At 38.6% G+C, this 20,046-nt stretch overlaps 1 protein-coding gene across 1 annotated transcript in view; it reads left to right on the top strand.

Moving 5' to 3' along the window:
- CFAP54 (cilia and flagella associated protein 54) overlaps positions 1 to 20,046 on the top strand; it is a 360,163-nt gene that overhangs the window by 333,150 nt on the left and 6,967 nt on the right. The window contains exon 68 of the mRNA XM_062202023.1: positions 11,873 to 12,005. Within this exon, the coding sequence (XP_062058007.1) occupies positions 11,873 to 11,992 (120 nt within the window). The 3' untranslated portion in view covers positions 11,993 to 12,005. The remainder of the gene's footprint in view (positions 1 to 11,872; positions 12,006 to 20,046) is intronic.

Here is a 20,046-nt window from a genome sequence, read left to right as displayed (position 1 = left end):
GTGTGTATATGTGCATGTATATGTATGTACAATTGGATACTATATTTTTCTATTCAAAAATATTTATTGACAGGAATATACTATCCAGATTCTGTGTATGAAGTACAGATTTTTACCTTTTCACCTTTGTCATGTATTTTTGTATTTTATTTCCAATTACTTAAAGTTTATCACAGTCTTGTATGTGGTACTAAAGGAAGAGAGACATAGGAAAGATGCGGGTCTTATGAAACTAAATAAAAGCTTATGTCCAATCAGTTAGAGAAATCTTCAGGTCAGTGCTTCTGTTTTCTATCTCTTCATTCCTCTTGAAGAGTGTGAAGAAATGGGTTTTTCAAATTCTCTCCAAGAAGACTAAGTGACCTAGCTCTTCAGGACTGTGAGTAATAGGTGTGGTAAATACTGGAATGTCTTGCTTATACGTAGGTTTTAATAGCTTTTCAGCTGTAAAGAGATTGAAGAGAAATGCAAGAGAAGCAGAGGAGGCAGAAAAACAAAGGGAAGCCCTAGGAGCAGAGAGAAGACAGTGAGACCACTAGGCAGGCCAGACATACCCAAGAGTATCCTCTCTTGGGTACACAGCACTCAGGATTTTCCTCTGTTGTCCTCCTGATGGAGACTAGCCCTCCACACTCTGATCTTTCCCTCTCTGGCCTGACATGAAATGTTATATAGATGATTAGCTGAACACCTAGTTCTGTAAACACTATTAATTAACATGAACCAGTATTTGTTCTAAAGTTCTTCAACTGCTGAAGTCAATTAATTAGATATTTATTTTAAGACTAAAGTACAATGAAATTAATTTTGATCAAAAGGATTTTCTTTTTTGTATTAACATAGACCTTGAGATAAGTGGTTCTATTGTGTCAAAATCTAGTCTAGGGATGGGAAACACTCAGGAATAGATTTTATCAGTGTATGTGCATGTCCACTTACTCAATTATTTTTAATTCTATTTTGCATATATATATTTGTCAATTAGGGTGTATTTTTTAAAACAAAACTAATATATGCTCATTATGAAAGACTGGGAAATATTGAATAATACATTATCACATAGCTCATGAATACTACTGTTAATTTCTGATATTTTAGTGTTATTAAAAATTATTCTACAATTATTTTCAATAGTTACACAATATTGCAACCTATATAGCAACCAAACACTTCCTTATTGTTGTATACCTATTAAATTTCTAGGTTTTCTAAGTTATAAAAAGTCTTTTTATGGAATATCCTTAAATGAAAATTCAGGGTTATTTTTTATTTCGCCCAAATAAGTAGATTTTAGTGATTTGCCAGGTTTGAAAACATGTAATTTTATAAGTATGTATATATAAAAATGTTAAACTTTGTTCATATTTAATGTTATATATTATTATATATTACATATTGTATTATATGCATATAATTTCCTGTGAACTCCCCATAAGTTATAAGTCTTTTTCTTGGTGATAACCTTAACCATCACATTTCTTTTTCTAAAAAAAATTGTTTATTTATTTGAAAGACAGAGTAATATAAAGAGAGGCAGATAGAGAGGGAGAGAGAAGAGAGAGAGAGCTTCCATTCACTGGTTCACTTCTCAAGTGTTTGCTACAGCATGGTCTGGGCCAGGCCAAAGCCAGGAGCCAGGAACTCCATCCTGGTCTTCCACATGGGTGGTGGGGGATCAAGTACTTGGGCTATTTTCCACTGCCATCTCAGGCACTTTAGCAGGAAACTAGATCCAAAGTCAAGTAGCCATGACCTGAACCAGCACTCTGATATGGGATGCTGGCATCCAAGGAAGCAGTTTAGGTACTGTGCCATAATGTCATCCCCTAAACATCCCATTTCTATAAGTAACCAACCATTTCTAGATATCCTCCCCTTATAAGGACTTTTAATGCGTGGAAAAAGTTTGTCTTCTATCTCAGCCTCTCTCAAAGCTCAAGATGTTAACTAATTAACATATCCCATCACTCTGTCTTTCAATTGGAGAATTTAATCTATTAACATTTAAGGTAATTATTGATAGGTAAGGCTTTACTACTGTGATCTCAATATTTGTTTCCTAGTTTATTGTAAGCCTTTTCTTTCTCCTCCTCTTACAGTCTTCCTTTGTGATTAAGTAATTTTGTCTGGTAGCATTTTGACTCATAATTTTTTGTATGCCTATTATAGATTTTTGCTTTGTGATTAACATGAAGCTTGCAAGAAACATCTTTTGGTATAACAAACAAGTTGGAAATGATAGCAACCTAACACTACATATAAAGATAAGAAAAGAAACAAAAAACAAAAACAAAACCCTACTAAATAATTCAATGCTTGCACTCCATTCCTCCCCACATTTTAAAGTTTTGACATCCTAGTCTATGTTCTGTATTGCCTATCTTCTAACATATTGATGTAGTTATTATTTTTAATCTTCATTCTACAGATCTGAATGTTTTAGGTACCATGTTTACAATATTACAGCATTTTGAATTTATCTGTATAGTTACTCTTACCAGTGAGTTTTCTATTTTCTTCATACTCGTTAGGATCTGTACCTCTGAGACTGAAAAACTTCCTGTAGCATTTCCCATAAGATAGCTGTGATAAATTGATTTCCCTTCAGTGTGTGTGAATGTCTCATTCTCTTCCCTCCTGGCCTAAAGTTTCTACTAAGAAATTTGCAGTCAGATGGCCTGGGACATTTTTATGTGCTATTTGTTTTTCTCCTGCAGCCCTGAAAAATCCTGCCTTTATCTTTAACCTTGGAAAGTTCATCATATGTCTTGGTGTAGACTTGGTTTTGCTGAAACTGACCTGTGACCTCTGCAGTTCCTATAACTAGATAATAGTATCTTTCTTTGGCTTGGGAAAGTTTTCTGTTATTATCTCTTTGAATATGCTTTCTACCCTTTGGCCTTTTTAAGTTCCTCCTGAACTACAAAAACCTGGGTCTTTGATCTTTTAATGCTGTCCCAGAGTTCCCAAAAATATTCTTCATTCTGCTTAATTCTTTTGTCTTCTTCAATTACTTGAAAAATAGGCTCTCTTGAAACTCACTAGTTCTTTCTTCTGTTTGAAATATTCTGCTATGATACCTTCTTTTTTCTTAATATTTTATTTGAATTTTTTGATTAGCATGTAATGTACATTTTATGAGAATAAATATTTATTATATATTATATATATTATGCAATATATATATATAATATGTATATAAGTGTCAACTAATCAAACCAGAAAATTAGCTTTTCTATTTCTTTTTGTGTGTGTGTTTAGATACTACCATCTCTCTCTTTATATAGTATATAACATTGTGGCTGGCACCGCGGCTCAATAGGCTAATCCTCCACCTGCAGCACCGGCACCCCGGGTTCTAGTCCTGGTTGGGGCATCAGTCCTGTCCTGGTTGCCCCTCTTGCAGGCCAGCTCTCTGCTGTGGCCCGGGAATGCAGTGGAGGATGGCCCACGTGCTTGGGCCCTGCACCCCATGGGAGACCAGGAGAAGCACCTGGCTCCTGCCTTCGGATCAGCACGGTGCACCAGCCACAGCGCACTGTCTGCGGTGGCCATTGGAGGGTGAACCAATGGCAAAAGGAAGACCTTTATCTCTGTCTCTCTCTCTCTCTCACTGTCCACTCTGCCTGTCAAAAAAAATAAAAAATATATAGTATATAACATTGTGAAGTACAGTCACCAAAACACAGATAAAAGTAACAAGTCTGGCCAGCGCTGTGGCTTAACAGGCTAATTCTCCACCTTGCAGCACCAGCACACTGGGTTCTAGTCCCGGTCAGGGCGCCGGATTCTATCCCGGTTGCCCCTCTTCCAGGACAGCTCTCTGCTATGGCCCGGGAGTGCAGTGGAGGATGGCTCAAGTCCTTGGGCCCTGCACTCGCATAGGAGACCAGGAGAAGCACCTGGCTCCTGGCTTCGGATCAGCGCGATGTGCCGGCCGCAGCGGCCATTGGAGGGTGAACCAACGGCAAAAAGGAAGACCTTTCTCTCTGTCTCTCTCTCTCACTATCCACTCTGCCTGTCAAAAAAAAAAAAAAAAGTAACAAGTCCTACTGTTCCATAGCATCGTGGATGCTATTGATGACTTTGGTTGTGTTTTTCATCTTGCTTAGTATACTTTTCATGATATCTGTTTGGTTTTTTTAAATACTTCTAATTTTTGAAAAATTACTTCCATCTTTTTCTTAAGTCTCTGTTAGAATATTAAATTTTTCTCATGTTCTCTTGAAGTTCATTCAATTTCCTTAAAACAGCTATTTTGAATTCTTCATCTAAGAATTTGCAAATGTCATTTGCTATCCAGTTGGTTTCTGTCATCTTGTTTTATTCATTAGGTGAGGTCACCGTTCTCTGACAGTTCTTCATGCTTGCAGATGTAAAATAGCATCTGCAAATTGAAGGATTACATGCTTTTGTCAAATCTTCATAATCTGACTTTGTTTGTGGCTGTCTTTCCAGAAATTCTAAGCGGACCGTTTAGTTTCTTTGAGTACCAGATCATGCTTTAAGCTGAGGTTTGCTGCAATTTTCTAGGGCTTGCAGTCACTGGGCCCAGTGTATTCTTGAGGTTGTATATCAGGCCTACAGGGGGCTGACAATGATACATGACAGAATGAGTCCATCCCAATTCTTGAGTAAATCTGGAAATTCTGTCTGTGAGCACTGGCGTGAGGGTGGGGGCCTTTTGTGAGCCATCTCTGAGCTACGAGGCAGTCACTTCCCAGAAGCTGCAGTCTTGTTTCCTCATCTTCTGAAAATCAAGAGACGAGTGATAGAGGCAATCCTTTGGCCTCCTGGGTAAGAGGAGCCCAAGACCTAATCTGAAGGTACTAGCCTGGGAGCATGGATCATGGGACCCTGTCCCATACTGGCTTTTGTCATGATAGGACTGGCACTGGGTTTCAAGTCTAAGGTTTGGACTTAATTTCCTTTCTCTCCCCCAACCCAGAAATGTGGCCTGTCTCTCCACACTGTGCTACCTGGAGCTAGGGCACGAGTGACATGGGAAATTAGCTTCCTCCATGCTTTCTTCAAGGTGTCTTATCTTATTACTATATAAAAACTATGTAGTGTCGGCTCTCACCTTGCTTTGTGAATGTGAGTTGGTGGGTGAATAGCTGCTAAAAGTGATGTCTCTTAGGGAGATGATCACTGGAGTTTCTTATTCAGCTGTCATCTTGTTGCACCCCCTAATCTTGTCTTGATTAAATAACAAAGAAGGGGCCAGCATCATGGCATAGCTGAGTGAAGTTGCCATGTGTGGTGCCAGTGTCCCAGACAGGTGCGGATTTGAGTCTCAGCTGCCCCACTTCCAGTCTACCTCTCTGCTATGGCCTGGGAAAGCAGTAGAAGATGGCCTAAGTGTCTGGACCCTTGAATCCCCGTGGGAGACCTGGAAGAAGCTCCTGGCTCCTGGCTCCTGGCTCCTGGCTTTGGATTGGCCCAGCTCTGATTGTTGCAGCCATCTGGGAAGTAAATCAGCGGATGAAAGACTTTCTCTCTCTCTCTCTCTCTCTCTCTCTCTCTCTCTCTGCTTCTGCCTCTCTGTAACTCTGCCTTTCAAGTAAATAAATATATCTTTAAAAAAAAAAGTTCAGTAATTTCCCTTGAAGCTTAAGTTTACTTGAAAAAATTCCTATGGAAGTCCATAAAATTAAAAATGAAAAACCTGAAGATAAAAAAAAGTGGGTCTCCAGAATACCACTGAGCCAGCAGTAGACTGAAGTCAGGCAGGAGTTGGAGATAGGCTGCATAGGCCAGGGTCATTTCACAGTTAGCCTTGGTCCTGGCAGTCGTTGACAGACATGGCAGTAGGCAATTCAGAAGGTAGTTGGACACTGGGCAAAAGTCAGTGCAGCGAAGTAGTAGGTGATGTGTTCTAAGGAGCCAGTTTGCCTGAATGTGAATTCTGGCTGTGACCTAGACCAGCTGAAGGATCCTGGGTAAGTCCCTGAAAGCCTCCAGATCTCTTGGGTTCATTCTCTTCATAAAAAAAATTATGTGGGCTTACTTTAAATGTCCACATAAGTCAAGATTGAATAGAATCAGGTCAAGAAATATCTCTAAAGAAAAATATTTTTAACTCTATCATTTTATTGAAATCTTATAAATTTTATTTTCTCTTTTCAAATCCTGGACTCTGGAGAGAAGATATAAATTCTAACTTCCTAAAGCATATCCAAGTTGTCTTCATCTTTATGGCATTGGTGTGATTTGGCCGGGAGAAATTTAACAGTTTCCCCTAACTTAACAGTTTGAAAGCTGGCCTACATAATTTTGATTACAGTAGCTTTTTTAATTCAAGTATTTAATGTTTGTTTCATAAATTACTCTGACCATGTTTAAGTGGTTATCTAATTCTATTTCTACTCGTAATTATTATAGATGTTTTGGGAATAATAAATATGAATTGGCCGGCGCCGTGGCTTAACAGGCTAATCCTCTGCCTTGCGGTGCTGGCACACCGGGTTCTAGTCCTGGTTGGGGCGCCGGATTCTATCCCGGTTGCCCCTCTTCCAGGCCAGCTCTCTGCTATGGCCCGGGAAGGCAGTGGAGGATGGCCCAAGTGCTTGGGCCCTGCACCCACATGGGAGACCAGGAGAGGTACCTGGCTCCTGGCTTCGGACCAGCGAGATGCACCGGCTGCAGCGGCCATTGGAGGGTCTCTCTCTCTCACTCTCCACTCTGCCTGTCAAAAAAAAAAAAAAAAAAGTAAAAATATGAATCAACATCATTTAAAAATTTTAGCTATTGCAATACAACAAAAAATAAAATCAGTAAATAAAATACTCAGAAATAACACACAAAATGAAACTTATTTATAAATAGTATAATTTAATTTTAAAACTAAAACTAAAGAGTTTCTAGAAACGATTAGAACCAAGAGAGTCAGATAATGTTGCTGGATATAGAAATCAGTAACTTCCTTTTTCTAGGAACAATAATTTAAAATAAAAATATTTTATAAGTCAATTTAGACTAATGGCAAAAAATGCCTACCAATGAACTTAATAAAAATGATACAGGATATAAATAAACATAAGGATGCAGTTTTAGTAGCAAACAACTTTACAGTGCCACTCATTAAATAACCTTATCCTTTCTTCTGAATTTAAAACTCACTTAATCATATGCAATGATACCTATTATTATTTTAATTAACATTGTGTGGGAGTTCTTAGCCAGTGAAATAAGGGAAACAATTTTAAAAAGGTACAAATATGGAAAAGGAAGAAGTAAAACTCTCGTTATTCACAGAAAATTCAAAATAATATTTAAATTCTTAGAATAAAAAAGTGAATTTAGCAGAGTTGCTATATATATATATCAATGAAAATATAACATTAATTTCTATATAGCAGGAGCAAAAAATTGAATGAAAAATGTGGGGTGAATTTTTGGTGCAGCAGTTATGATACCACTTGAAATGCCTGCATCCAGAATCAGAGTAACTGGGTTTGAATCCTGGCTCCACTTCCAATCCCTGCTAATGCACACCCTTGGGTGCAACAGATAATGACTCAAATACTTGAGTCCCTGTCTCCCACGTAGGAGACCCAGGATTTCTGCCACCCACATGAGAAACCAGGAGTGAATTTACAGATCCTGCTTAAAGCCTAAGGGATTGCAGGCATTTGGGAGTGAACCAATGGATGGGAGTTCTCTCTGTCTCTCTCTCTCTCTGTCTCTCTCTCTCTCTCTCTCTCTCTCATAAAGAAAAGACTGGTAAATTGGACTGTATTTTTAGGATCAAATTTGAGATGGAAAGTCACAGAGTAGGAGAAAATATTTATGTCTAACTCAATGAAGGACTAATTTCTAGAATGTATTAAGAATTACTGTATGTATCAATGAGTCAAAGACAACTCAATATAAATTGGACAAAAGGCTTGCACTTCAACAAAGAGACCTATATGTAGATATGGTTTCATTAGTTGTCAGGGAATGACCAGAATGGCCAAAATTTTAAACTGAAATGATCAGTTTATGAATATATGGAATAACTGGAGCTCTCATACATTACTGGTAGTAGTATAAATTAGAAAACTCTGATAGCATCAGGTTAAGATGCATGTACACATGCCCAATAGCCATCCCACTTGTGTGTGTGTGTGTATATACACATATATATGCCTAATACAAATATGTGCATATGTGCACCAAAAAAACATGCATATTCATAATACCAACTTTTTGAGTCACTCAAATGACCATCAACTGGAAAAATGAATGAATTGTGATACACTCATACAATAGGAACTATGCATTAATAAGAATGAGCAAATCATTGCTGCACTCCACGGCATAGATGAATCACAAGACTGTACTGTGTTGATCAAAAAAGCCAGGCACAGAAGAGTACTTATTGTATGATTTTAACTTATATACATGACAAAAACAAAAACACATCTCTCTCTCTCTCTCTCTCTCTCTCTCTCTGTCTCTCACTCTCTCTGCTAAGTGACCAGGGCTTAGCACCAGAGCTCCTCACGGACTGACCATGAGATGATTACATGAATATGTTCATTTTGAAAACATATATGAAGTTGTACAGTTACCATTTTTAAACTTTTCATCTGTAAGATGTAATGCAATCAGAAGTTTATTTAAAAGAATTGTTTTGAGCAGTAGGAAAATATAGCTGGAAGTTGAAGTATTTGTCTACCAAAGGGTTCAAAGCACCTGGGTGTCTAGAAATGGAGGAATAAGAACACAAGAGTGGGTCTTGACACCTCAGGGTAATTTGTGTTCTCCTGAGGACACACAGGGATTAATAACTCCTGGGTGGCAACTGTGTGATTTTATCTTTCTAATCTGAAACTTTCACTTGTGACCTCCATAAATAAACTCAGCAATTAATCTTCATCCTTTGACAAATGACTACTTATTTCTGGAGGTTCAATGACAAGGGTCAAAGGCCAAAATGCTCTATATGTAACTAGTATATAAATTATGTCATGAAGATAACTCTAACGTTAAGTAGAACTAATTTAGATACTATCTCTAAAAACTCTACCTTTAAGATGGAATTTCACAATAAAAGAGACATAACACCAATGAAAATACAAGTATTTTAATGCTAATTAGTGTTTCTTTGAATACTACTTTGAAATTTAGCTGCTAAAGAATATTAAATGTGACATGAGATATGTCATCTCTGTGAAGCAGATCAAATATTCAGTGCAATTGAATAACAATGAAATACAACCAAAATAATCATAGTAAACACATACAGTTTTGACATTTTAACCAACTAACTAATATTATCCTGCTAAAATGTTTCCTCCTTTCTTCTGAATAAAAAAATAGTAATGAGAGAGGGATATTTGGCTTAGCAGTTAAGTTTCCAGCAGTCCCTATCAGACTGCCTGGGTTCAATTCCCAACTCCACACCCAATTCTAGCTTCTTGCCATGCACATGGGAGACTTGGATTGAGTTCCTGGTTCCCAGCTCCTAGTCCTGGCCATTGTTAGCATTTAGGGAGCAAACCAGTGAATGGGAGCCCTCAATCAGTCCATCTGTTTCTGTCCACTTCCTAAAAAGTAGTAATGAAAGAGTGAAAGAACAGCATCAAACGTTTCTTACTTTCCATAATCTGCTACCTGGGGTGTGGGGAAACCCTCATATGTTTCTGGTTGAAATGTTAGTTGCCACAACCTATCTGAAAAGTCATTTGGCAATAAATGTTAAAATGTAAAAGATGAACACCCTTTGACTAAACAGAACCACTTTGGGGAATCAGTAGTGCAGAAATCAAATGCACCTGTACCAAGGATATATACACAAATAGGCCAGCATGTACAAAAAGTAGAAAAATCGCTGTGGAGAATGAAAGAATAAATCAGGATACAGCCATCTCCTGAACTGTTCTGTAGCTATAAAAATGCCTTGGTCAATAATGATGATAATATGTAGTCTTTATTGAGGTACCATTATGTGCTAGGCACTCTTCTAAGTGTTTAATGTGTGTAAACGCATTCAGCCCTTATAAGAGCAATATGATATAGGAATTATTATTATTTCATTTTATGGATGAGGAAATTAAAGTCAAGTATACCAAATAATTTATCCAACCTCACATAGCTGCTTACCCAACATTCACTCTTAAACTCCAAGTAGTTATTCTGCTTCCAGTATTGATTAAAGAGGGGCTTCTCTTATATATCATCCATTGAAAAACAAATCATGGAAACCTAATTATCCAATTTAAAAAGAAATACAAAGCCATATGGAAGGACACTGCTCAATCTGGGAATATGAAATAACAATTGATCAGTGAGGAGGATATTCTTATTTTTTATTTATTTACATCTTTATTGTTTGGAGTTATAGAAGCACTAGAATACTCTTTTTTTTTTTTTTTACAGGCAGAGTTAGACAGTGAGAGAGACAGACAAAGAGAAAGGTCTTCCTTCCATTGGTTCACCCCTCAAAAGGCCACTATGGCCAGTGCGCTGCGCTGATCCGAAGCCAGGAGCCAGGTGCTTCCTCCTGGTCTCCCAAGCAGGTGCAGGGCCCAAGCACTTGGGCCATCCTCCACTGCCTTCCCGGGCCACAGCAGAGAGCTGGCCTGGAAGAGGGGCAACCGGGACAGAATCCAGCAACCCAGCTGAGACTAACACCGAGGTGCCAGCGCTGCAGCCAGAGGATTACCCTAGTGAACCGCGGCGCCAGCCTAGAATACTCTTTTTAATACAATTAAGTGAAGAAAAAATGAACAAAAAACAGCTTCAACTTTTAGATTCATTACACTTTTTTGAGAACAGAAGGAATGAATGGTTCAGTTAATAAGTAGGCAAGAAATTGATAAAACTTGCCTAATTTTTTATTGAGATGCAGACCTACAAGACTTCTAACTCACCATGGTCACCCTGCATAGCTTTTTCTCATTCACCTCCAAGTGTATTTATCTAGATCAGCTTGAAGTGGGTCCACGATAAACATCTTTGTGCTTTCCTCTCTGCCCTTCCTCTAGTCAAATAAATAAAGCCATGACCACAAAAGCAGATTTTATTCTCCATTTTTGAGCCCGCTCACATTGACCTTAGGTGCAGTAGCCCTTGGACATGGTAACGTGGTGTTTCTTTCAGATAAAGCTATCTCCAGGCATAATTAGCTAATGCTTCCTCCTTCACTGTGGCAAGACATATGCTCAAAATAAGGGAGAGAGAAAATTTGTCAACCAGCCAGTCCATCATCAAGGAAAACGTTTCATTAGGAACAGGGCCAAAAATCCACTTTGGGAACTATGTACAATTATTATGTCAATCTAAAATGTCCAAATTTTTATAAGTATTTACTATTTTATAGGCTAGCTAACATATGAATCTTGATGGGCTTAAGAACAATATTTGTGGCCGGCGCCGTGGCTTAATAGGCTAATCCTCCGCCTTGCGGCACCGGCACACCAGGTTCTAGTCCCGGTTGGGGCGCCGGATTCTGTCCCGGTTGCCCCTCTTCCAGGCCAGCTCTCTGCTGTGGCCCAGGAGTGCAGTGGAGGATGGCCCAAGTGCTTGGGCCCTGCACCCCATGGGAGACCGGGAGAGGCGCCTGGCTCCTGGCTTCAGGTCAGCATGATGCGTAGGCGCAGCGGCCATTGGAGGGTGAACCAACGGCAAAAAGGAAGACCTTTCTCCCTGTCTCTCTCTCTCTCACTATCCACTATGCCTGTCAAAAAAAAAAAAAAAAACAAAAAAACAATATTTGTGACATTTCAGCAGTGTGGAGAGCCAAAGCTGTGTGCCTTACCTCACACACCAACACTGACTGTCTTTCATGGAAAAATTATTATATGACATTGGTATATGGGTATTGTGAAAAATTTACATCAGTTTGGAACCATTAAATAAATGTTTCTGTGCTTTTTCTCAGATCCCATTTGATGTTTCCCTGCTCTCCATATTCAATCTTGAGAGACTTTTTGATCTCGCTAATGGTTGCATTGTATCCAATGGAAGCCTTTTCAACTGGATAGTGTCAATCATTCCCTGAACACCCTTTGCAGGTAACCTCAAAAACACTTAATCGCTTTTGTTTTTCTTGAATTCAAGTAAGTGTTCAGAACTATCCTTATAATTAGCAAAATAAAATTATTTTTTACACAACCTAGAACTATAGTTTTGAGAACAGTCTTGGATTGAATTAAGTGACAATACTATTGATTATTAAAACCATCTTATAGAGTTATTCATAGAAAATATGTTTATGCAAATGCAACTATTGCCATGTTTGTGATAGCTTATATTTAGGGTGTCTTTAGACATACTCAAACCAAGGTTCGATTAAGCTAGTTGTTCTCAATTGGAGGAGATTTTTGTCCCTTAGTGATATTTTTGGAAATTATACCTGGAGAAGATGCCACCAGATAGTGGCACCTAGAGGGTAGGGGCCACAGATATAGCTCCTACAAGGCAGGGGACAGCCTCCACAACACGGAGTTATCCAGCCCCTATGTCAGTAATTGCCAGTGTTGGGAAATCCTGGATTCAATCTCAAGATGTGATAAGTTAGTTCAATCTCAGAAGTTTGTCTATATGGCTTGGGAAGAAATAGGTACCAAATTAGAGTGTCTATAATAATTGATAATTTTTAGAGGTGATATTGCATAGAATTTTAGGGTACCAGTTTAGGAATTATATAAACCTGGGTTGGGTTAGTAACTTCCCCACTTACCAGCTTTCCTACTATGGGAGAATTAACGAATTCTTAAGCCATTGTTTCCTTATCTGTAGAAATAACATATTAATGTCCTTCTCATGGGATTGCTATTTGTATCAAACAAATGAACTAGTGTAATAAGGTACTTAACGCCATGCCTGATATAGTAATAGAGTGTTGAGAGTATTATTACTGGCAGAGAAGAGGACCATGCATTTCTGGCTCTATTGAGCATCTAACAATACCACCATGAGTGTTTCCCAGATGACAGCCCTTGAATGACAAAAATAAGAAAATAATTTTGAAAATGTGTTTTTCTAAAGCAAAATGGATTTCATGTATTGACCTTATTAATTCTTACTGATGTTACAAAGGCCTTTCTTTTATGAAACAGTGTTTATATTAGCTGGTAACTGGCATTTTTAAATGGTCTCCTGTGAAAATAAAAGGAAAAAAATGCAACCTTATATAAGGCCCTAATTTTTTAAATGTAGAACCCATGAAGTTCCAAAGTCTGGGACTAATCAAGCTAAAGTTATCCTAGCATGCTACATAGAGGGAAGGAGTCATTACCAAGGCATTTATAGATAGGAAGGGATTTGGTGGTTGAAATTTTGCTGAAAATGTTTCCTAGAAATAGGGATTCCACAGGAGAACTGAAACAAAAATTTATGCAGTGGATCTGCAAAGGACTTGCCTACTGCCTATCTGAAGTGTGGTGTACAGTTAAGATAAACTTGAAATGTGAACTACAATGAAGACTACAGGCTTGATAGGCTACCATTACAGGTGAATAAGGAAAGGGGTAACACTACTAAGCAAGTTTCTGGCACTAGTTAACATTCAGTAAATATTGGGAGGATGAAAGGAATGAAGAGAGTGAAGAATGGCTTGGTTGCGAGAGAAGATAAGCATGCAGAATATGATGGAAGGGAAAGACATAAAAGGCAAGAAGACCCACAGCAAACTATGTTGTAATGAAAGAGAAAAGAACAAAATATTTACTGGTGAACTTAGAGTGGGGCACAGATGGTGAGGAGGAAGCCCTGCTTGAAAATTTCATTTTCATATGAAATAAAGCTTGATTTATACAGGAAAGCCATTCAATTGGTGATAGTTCTTATGTGGTGAAGGCTTCGAAGACCTTTGACCTGGGACTAGGGTTTAAAGTTTCTCTACTGGGACAGAGAGCACCTTGAAGGGATTATGTTTCTCAGTGGAAGAAGATGGAATTATCATGCAAAGTTTGGCCATCAAGCACAACAAAAGAACAACAGATTACCAATGCATTGAATACAGATGTGGAAATATAGCATGACCCTTAACCCAGGCCATTCACTTCAACCTAATGCTAATTGTTCATCTTCCATCCCTTGTGACTAGTTTTACCAGTTGGGTGCTTTTCATTATTTTTAATTTTAAGTATAAATGAATATAAATGCATGTACTATTTTATAGAACCCTTGAAAAATGCATAGCACATAGTTGAAGCCAGTACCATGTGTTGGATGATGAATAGGTGGGAGGGTAGATGGATGGATGGATATGACCCAGGTAAGATGGCTTTATGGAGCTTTAAAAAGGAAAGAAGAGCGGCACCGTTGCTCAATAGGCTAATCCTCCGCCTAGCGGTGCCGGCACACCGGCTTCTAGTCCCGGTCGGGGCACCGGATCCTGTCCCGGTTGCCACTCTTCCAGGCCAGCTCTCTGCTGTGGCCAGGGAGTGCAGTGGAGGATGGCCCAAGTGCTTGGGCCCTGCACCCCATGGGAGACCAGGAGAAGCACCTGGCTCCTGCCTTCGGATCAGCGCGGTGCACCAGCCGCAGCGCGCCGGCCACGGTGGCCATTGGAGGGTGAACCAACGGCAAAGGAAGACCTTTCTCCCTGTCTCTCTCTCTCACTGTCCACTCTGCCTGTCCAAAAAAAAAAAAAAAAAGGAAAGAAGAAAGAAAAATGTACTGCCAATACTCCCCACCATCATTGCCGCTACCATTGTTGCCCACACTTTCTGGAGCATTTACCAGGCCAGACACTGAATTAGCATTTCCTTCATGAGCATTATCTCCCTCTGCCTTCAGAAGAATGAGGACCACAATGCACCTGGTATGACTGTCCTCATGTTACAGATGAGGAAATGATTGTCCCCATGTTACAGATGAGGAAACAGAAGCATTAGGTAGCTAAGTGACTTGCCCAAGGATCCCAGTCAGATCCCAGTCACAGAGACAGGTTTTAAATCTGAACTGTGGAATCTGAGCTCAAGCTGGCTTCCTACCCCTCTGCACCTACTCCATGGTCTGGGAAAATGGAAAGTCAAGGGAGAGGTAGGAAGAGTGGTACCTCAGCTTGACTTGCAGCCCTGAATGGATGTCCCAAGAAAGCACTGCAGAGCGGGTGGTACATGATAATATCTGTGCCCATGCATTGGTTTCTACAGGAGGAAGCAGGGCTCTTCCAACTATTGCACAGAATACAAGGATACTTCAAATGGCTCATGGAAAAGTAAAATTAAAGTACTAGTTTATTTTGATAAAAAATTTTTTCAATACTACATGCAAAATGTGTATTATGAAAAAACTAGGCATGAATTTAAAAATCATTTTGATCAAAATAAACTCAGACTTTTATGGGGCCAGCATTGTGGCATAGTAGACAAAGCTGCTCCACTTCCAATCTAGCTCCCTGCTAATGGCCTGGGAAAAGCAGCAGAAGACGGCCCAATTGTTTGGCCACTACTACCCATGTGGAGACCTGGAAGAAGCTCTTTGCTCCTGATTTCAGCCTGCCCCAGCCCCAGCCATTGCAGCCATCTTGGGAGTGGGCCAGCAGATGGAAGCTCACTCGCTCGCTCTCTCCCTCTCTCTCTCTCTCTGTGTGTTTGTCTCTCCTTCTTTCTCTCTATTAACTCTGAAGTTCAAATAAATAAATCTTTTTTTAAAAAAATAAACTCTACTTTTAATTCCATTTCTATGAACTTCTTCAAATATCTCCATGTAACGTTTCAGCACATTATTTTTACTTTTTCTCCACTTTCAGAAAAATATGATGGGGTGTTGTTTTGCCTGAGAGAAACAGTGTCTAAGACTGCACCACAGTCCATTTCCCCATCTCAAACTCTTGTTCCAGAAATGCTCCAGCTCTTCCAAAATAGGAGCAACACTGACCACTTACAGAGGGAACTTTCTGTGCAAGGAGGTGAGGAAGTGCTGAACTGGGCTGATGTACCAACAAAACAAAACCGGAATGAAAGATGGATTTGCCTCCAGAAATGTCTTTCAGGATTCCTTTAAAAGACCATATAACAGATTTGCAGCTGCTTTTTCAAAAATGCAACATACAGTATCTGCAAATGCTTTCTTATTTTTTTTAATAAAGATTTTATTTATTTGAGAGATGGATTTACAGACAGTGAGAGGAAGAGACAAAAAGGTCTTCCATCTATTGGTTCTCTCCCCAAATGGCTGCAATGTTGGGAGCTGCACCAAACCGGAGCCAGGAGCTTCTTCCGGTTCTCCCATGTGGGTACAGGGCCCAAGCACTTGGGCCATCTTCTGCTTTCCCAGGCCATAGCAGAGAGCTGGATCAGAAGAGGAGCAGCTGGGACTAGAACTGGCGTCCACATAGGATGCCAGTGCCACATGTGGAGGATTAACCCACTGAGCTGCAGCACAGGCCCTCTGCAAGAGCTTCCTAGCAGACGGCTGCAGTGTTTCCTATTTGTTTTACTTAGAGAATGACAGGAGGCAAACTAAAAGGGGGAGAAGAAGGGAAGCAGAGGACAAAAGGTGGGGGAAGGGGTAGAGAATCAGAATCAGTTTGAAGCTAAATGATGGGTAATAAAACCTCATATCAATCTCCAAGAGATTGCTGTAGAAATTGACCACCTGCCAGCTATTCAGAGACTGAAATGTAGTGGTCTAGGCTGGCTGCCTGTGGAGGCACTTTACACATTCCCATGCTCAGCTGACTTGCTCACTTCCCTGAATTACAAGGGCAGAATAGTGCTTTTCTGGAGAGTAGAAACCTAGTTTCTGCCCTTGGTCAGTAGTGCCATTTCTTCCCCTCCAGACCACATAATGCAAATCCCTCCGTCACACCTCAAAGGATTGGGCAGAAAGGTGTCTTCTCCCTGGGCTCCTAGAGCCCTTCCCCAAGCCCTGCCCATTTGTCTCCTAGGGTGTTCTTTGGCACAGAGTTCTGTACCATTCTGTTTTCATAGCACAGCCTTGGAACCTTAACTCAAGGGTTACTAAGTTTGAATCTGAGCTCATTTTTTTCCCCTGATTTATCTTGAAACTTTATAGCATTCACAAAACATTGGAATTTAAATTATATATATATATATGCATATGACATCAAGAATTTTTTCAATCTATAAAAATGTTTAGTTATTTAGTATTATCTATGTGTTCATAGCATTATACAAGTCATGATCTGCAGAACAGAAGAGGAAACCAATGGGCCCAGAATTCCTTTGCTTAACTACTTTTTCTTTTTATTTTTTGTCATTTTTCTCATATTTGAAATGCTTATGGTATATTATGCAAAAGAAACCCCTACCCATGTGACCAAGGAGACTTGGCAAAAAATGTTTACTTGATGCATTTATTCTAATAGCAAAAACAATGAAAACCTACTCAATATCCCTTAGGGGGAGAAAGGACAAATAAAAGATGCTGTAGTCATATAAGAGAATATTATACAAATTTTTAAATGAATGAGTAATGAAATACTAAACATAATGTGTAAATTAATTAAAGAGACATCTATCAGTCCCGATTCACTTTAAAAAGTAAGGAAAAGAAAAAGCAAGGAATTTTTATTTAATAAATATATATGTGTGTGTGTGTATGTATATATATCCTGAACATACCACTTACCCAAAGCTTAAAAACAGGCAAAGCTTTTAAAAACATAATTGATGGTTGAATTAAATTCAGATTGTGGTCATCTCTTGGACAAAAAGGGGAAAATGAATGCCCAAGAGGTTTCCTATGTAGCTGTAAAGTTTTCTTTCTTAAACAGAATGTTTCTTATATTGATCTATACTTTTTTCATGCATGATATTTAAAGTAAAAATAAGCATATTATTTACCCTCTTCTTCTTGTTGGCTGACAAGCTTTGCAGGGTTATTGGCTCACCTATCAGTAAATAACCATCAAATGTGAGCTGTGAGTCACACCTCATTATATGACTGTAACACATCTGGCTTCATTATTTGGGGTTTTCATGACAACTAAAAAAATCACTTTGAAACTAGCATTTAAACTATGTGCACACCCCCAATTTTAGAAAAGTCAATCTATGAAAATAAGAATTTTTAATGTAAGATAAGTGGAGGCATAATAAATGTTTTATTAAATTGAGGTAGATTCTCAGTGCATTTCCTAGTAATTGCAAACTCCCTCATTATCCTTTAAATTATTTGATTTTCCAAAATTAGATATATTGAAACTTTTTTACATGACTGCTTGTTATTACAAAATGAGGCTCACTTACAAAATCCATCTACCATCCATAATTTCAAAGTTTTTAAAAAAATGTATGAAGTTTCTCTTTACAGAAGACTCGTTTCCTATTTTTGCTTTTCACTTCAGTAGAGCCTTGTAAGTTGCAACTTTGACACTAAAATTTCCATGGCAACAGATTTTTTTTTTTAAGCATAAACATAGGCTTGATTAAGAAGAGGGCTTTAGTGACAGCAGCTTTCTCTGTAATTAAATCACTAGTTAAAAAGCTGGGTTAAGATACATAGGAATTTTATTGCAACAAATATATTCTCAACTGGAACTTTGGAGACATGCAAAATTAATTACAGATGAATTGCTTTGGCTTCTATTTGATATTTGTTATAACATTTATGCAATGTATATTTAACAGCTTGGGATGGAACAAGTTTAAGACCAGATTTTGCTCAAGTATAAGCTTGCCCTGACCCTCCCTTTAAATTGTCCACAATGTAAAAACTGAGTAGACTTCTAAATTCAAAGATTTCTAAGTACTTTCCCAACTTTCCTAATTTAATTCTCTCCCACAAGATTCACAAGAATGTCTTGGACTGATTTCTTTTTTCTCATCAGCATAAAAGCAATTCAGAACTCATGTGGAGAATATACAAAAAACTGAAAGGTGCAAAGTAGAAAATAAAAGTTACTCAGAAGTCCACCACTGTGAAATAACCAATGTTAACATGTAAGTGTATTTCATATAGGCTTTCTAATTGTCTTCCCCAGTACCCAAGGGAAAAACAAACATGGTGTAGACTGAAATGTATCAACACTTGAGACAACTGTCCATAATTCCTAAATGCACCATAGAAGGTCCTTTTCAGAGCTAATTAACTGAGAAAATGTTCAAGTTGGGAGTGTTTATGCATGGTGGTTTGGATAAAATGCAGTTATAATAATCAGTATATAATTAGATGCAAAGGAATTGTGCACAGTTCTTCCCAGTAATAAAGTATATGGTGATGATTCACAAAATTGAAAAAAAAAAAAGCAGCAAATCTTCATTTTGTGCGCTTTGGAGGCTGGTCAATTAATCTCTCTTTGATCCATATGTTAGTATTTCTCTGATAAATTTCACTCATTCACTAAAGCAGGCATTTTTTTTTAATTTGATAGATTTTATTTATTACTCTGTACTTTTGCTTTTTGGTGAAGATGTTCTTCCTCTTTTTATTTTAAATTATATTTATCAAATTTGCACCACATGCCAGGTCTAAAAAAGGGGGGGGGATATACATGAGGAATACCACTTAGGCAGTCCTTTCTTTTTTTAAAGATATATTTATTTATTTGAAAGACAGACTTAGAGAGGGAGGGATGGGGAAAGAGAGAGAGATCTTTCGTCTTTATTCTGGTTCATTCTCCAAATGGTTCATTCTCCAAATGGTTCCAACAGCTGGAGCTGAGCCAATCCAAATCCAAAAACCAGGAGCTTCATCCAGGTTCCAAGCACTTGGACCATCTTCCACTTCTTTCCCAGGCACATTAGGAGGGAGCCAGATGGAAAGTGAAACAGCTGGGACTCAAACCGGCACCCATAAGATTCCAGTGCTGCAAGTGGTGGCTTAACCTGCTAAGCCACAACACCAGCAGTCCTCACTTTCAAACAGCTCACATCTGACTCAGCAGTCCTACTTCTAAGTATATTCCCAAAGGAATTGAAATCATTATGTCCAGGAGACACCAATAGCATTATTTACAATAGCCAAGATATGAAATTAACCCACGTGTCCATCCGCAGATGAATGAATAAAGGAAATGTGCGGATAGAATTCAGAATAGAATAATATTCAGTTTTTAAAAAGAAGGAATTCCTGTCACTGGTGATAACATGCATGAACCTAGGGAACATTATGTTAAGTTAAATAAGCCAGGCATGA

This window comes from Lepus europaeus, chromosome 10 (assembly GCF_033115175.1).
Source record: "Lepus europaeus isolate LE1 chromosome 10, mLepTim1.pri, whole genome shotgun sequence".
NCBI lineage: Eukaryota > Metazoa > Chordata > Mammalia > Lagomorpha > Leporidae > Lepus > Lepus europaeus.
The sequence above is the reverse complement of the archived record's forward strand: the minus strand, read 5'-3'. Positions and strand labels throughout refer to the sequence as shown.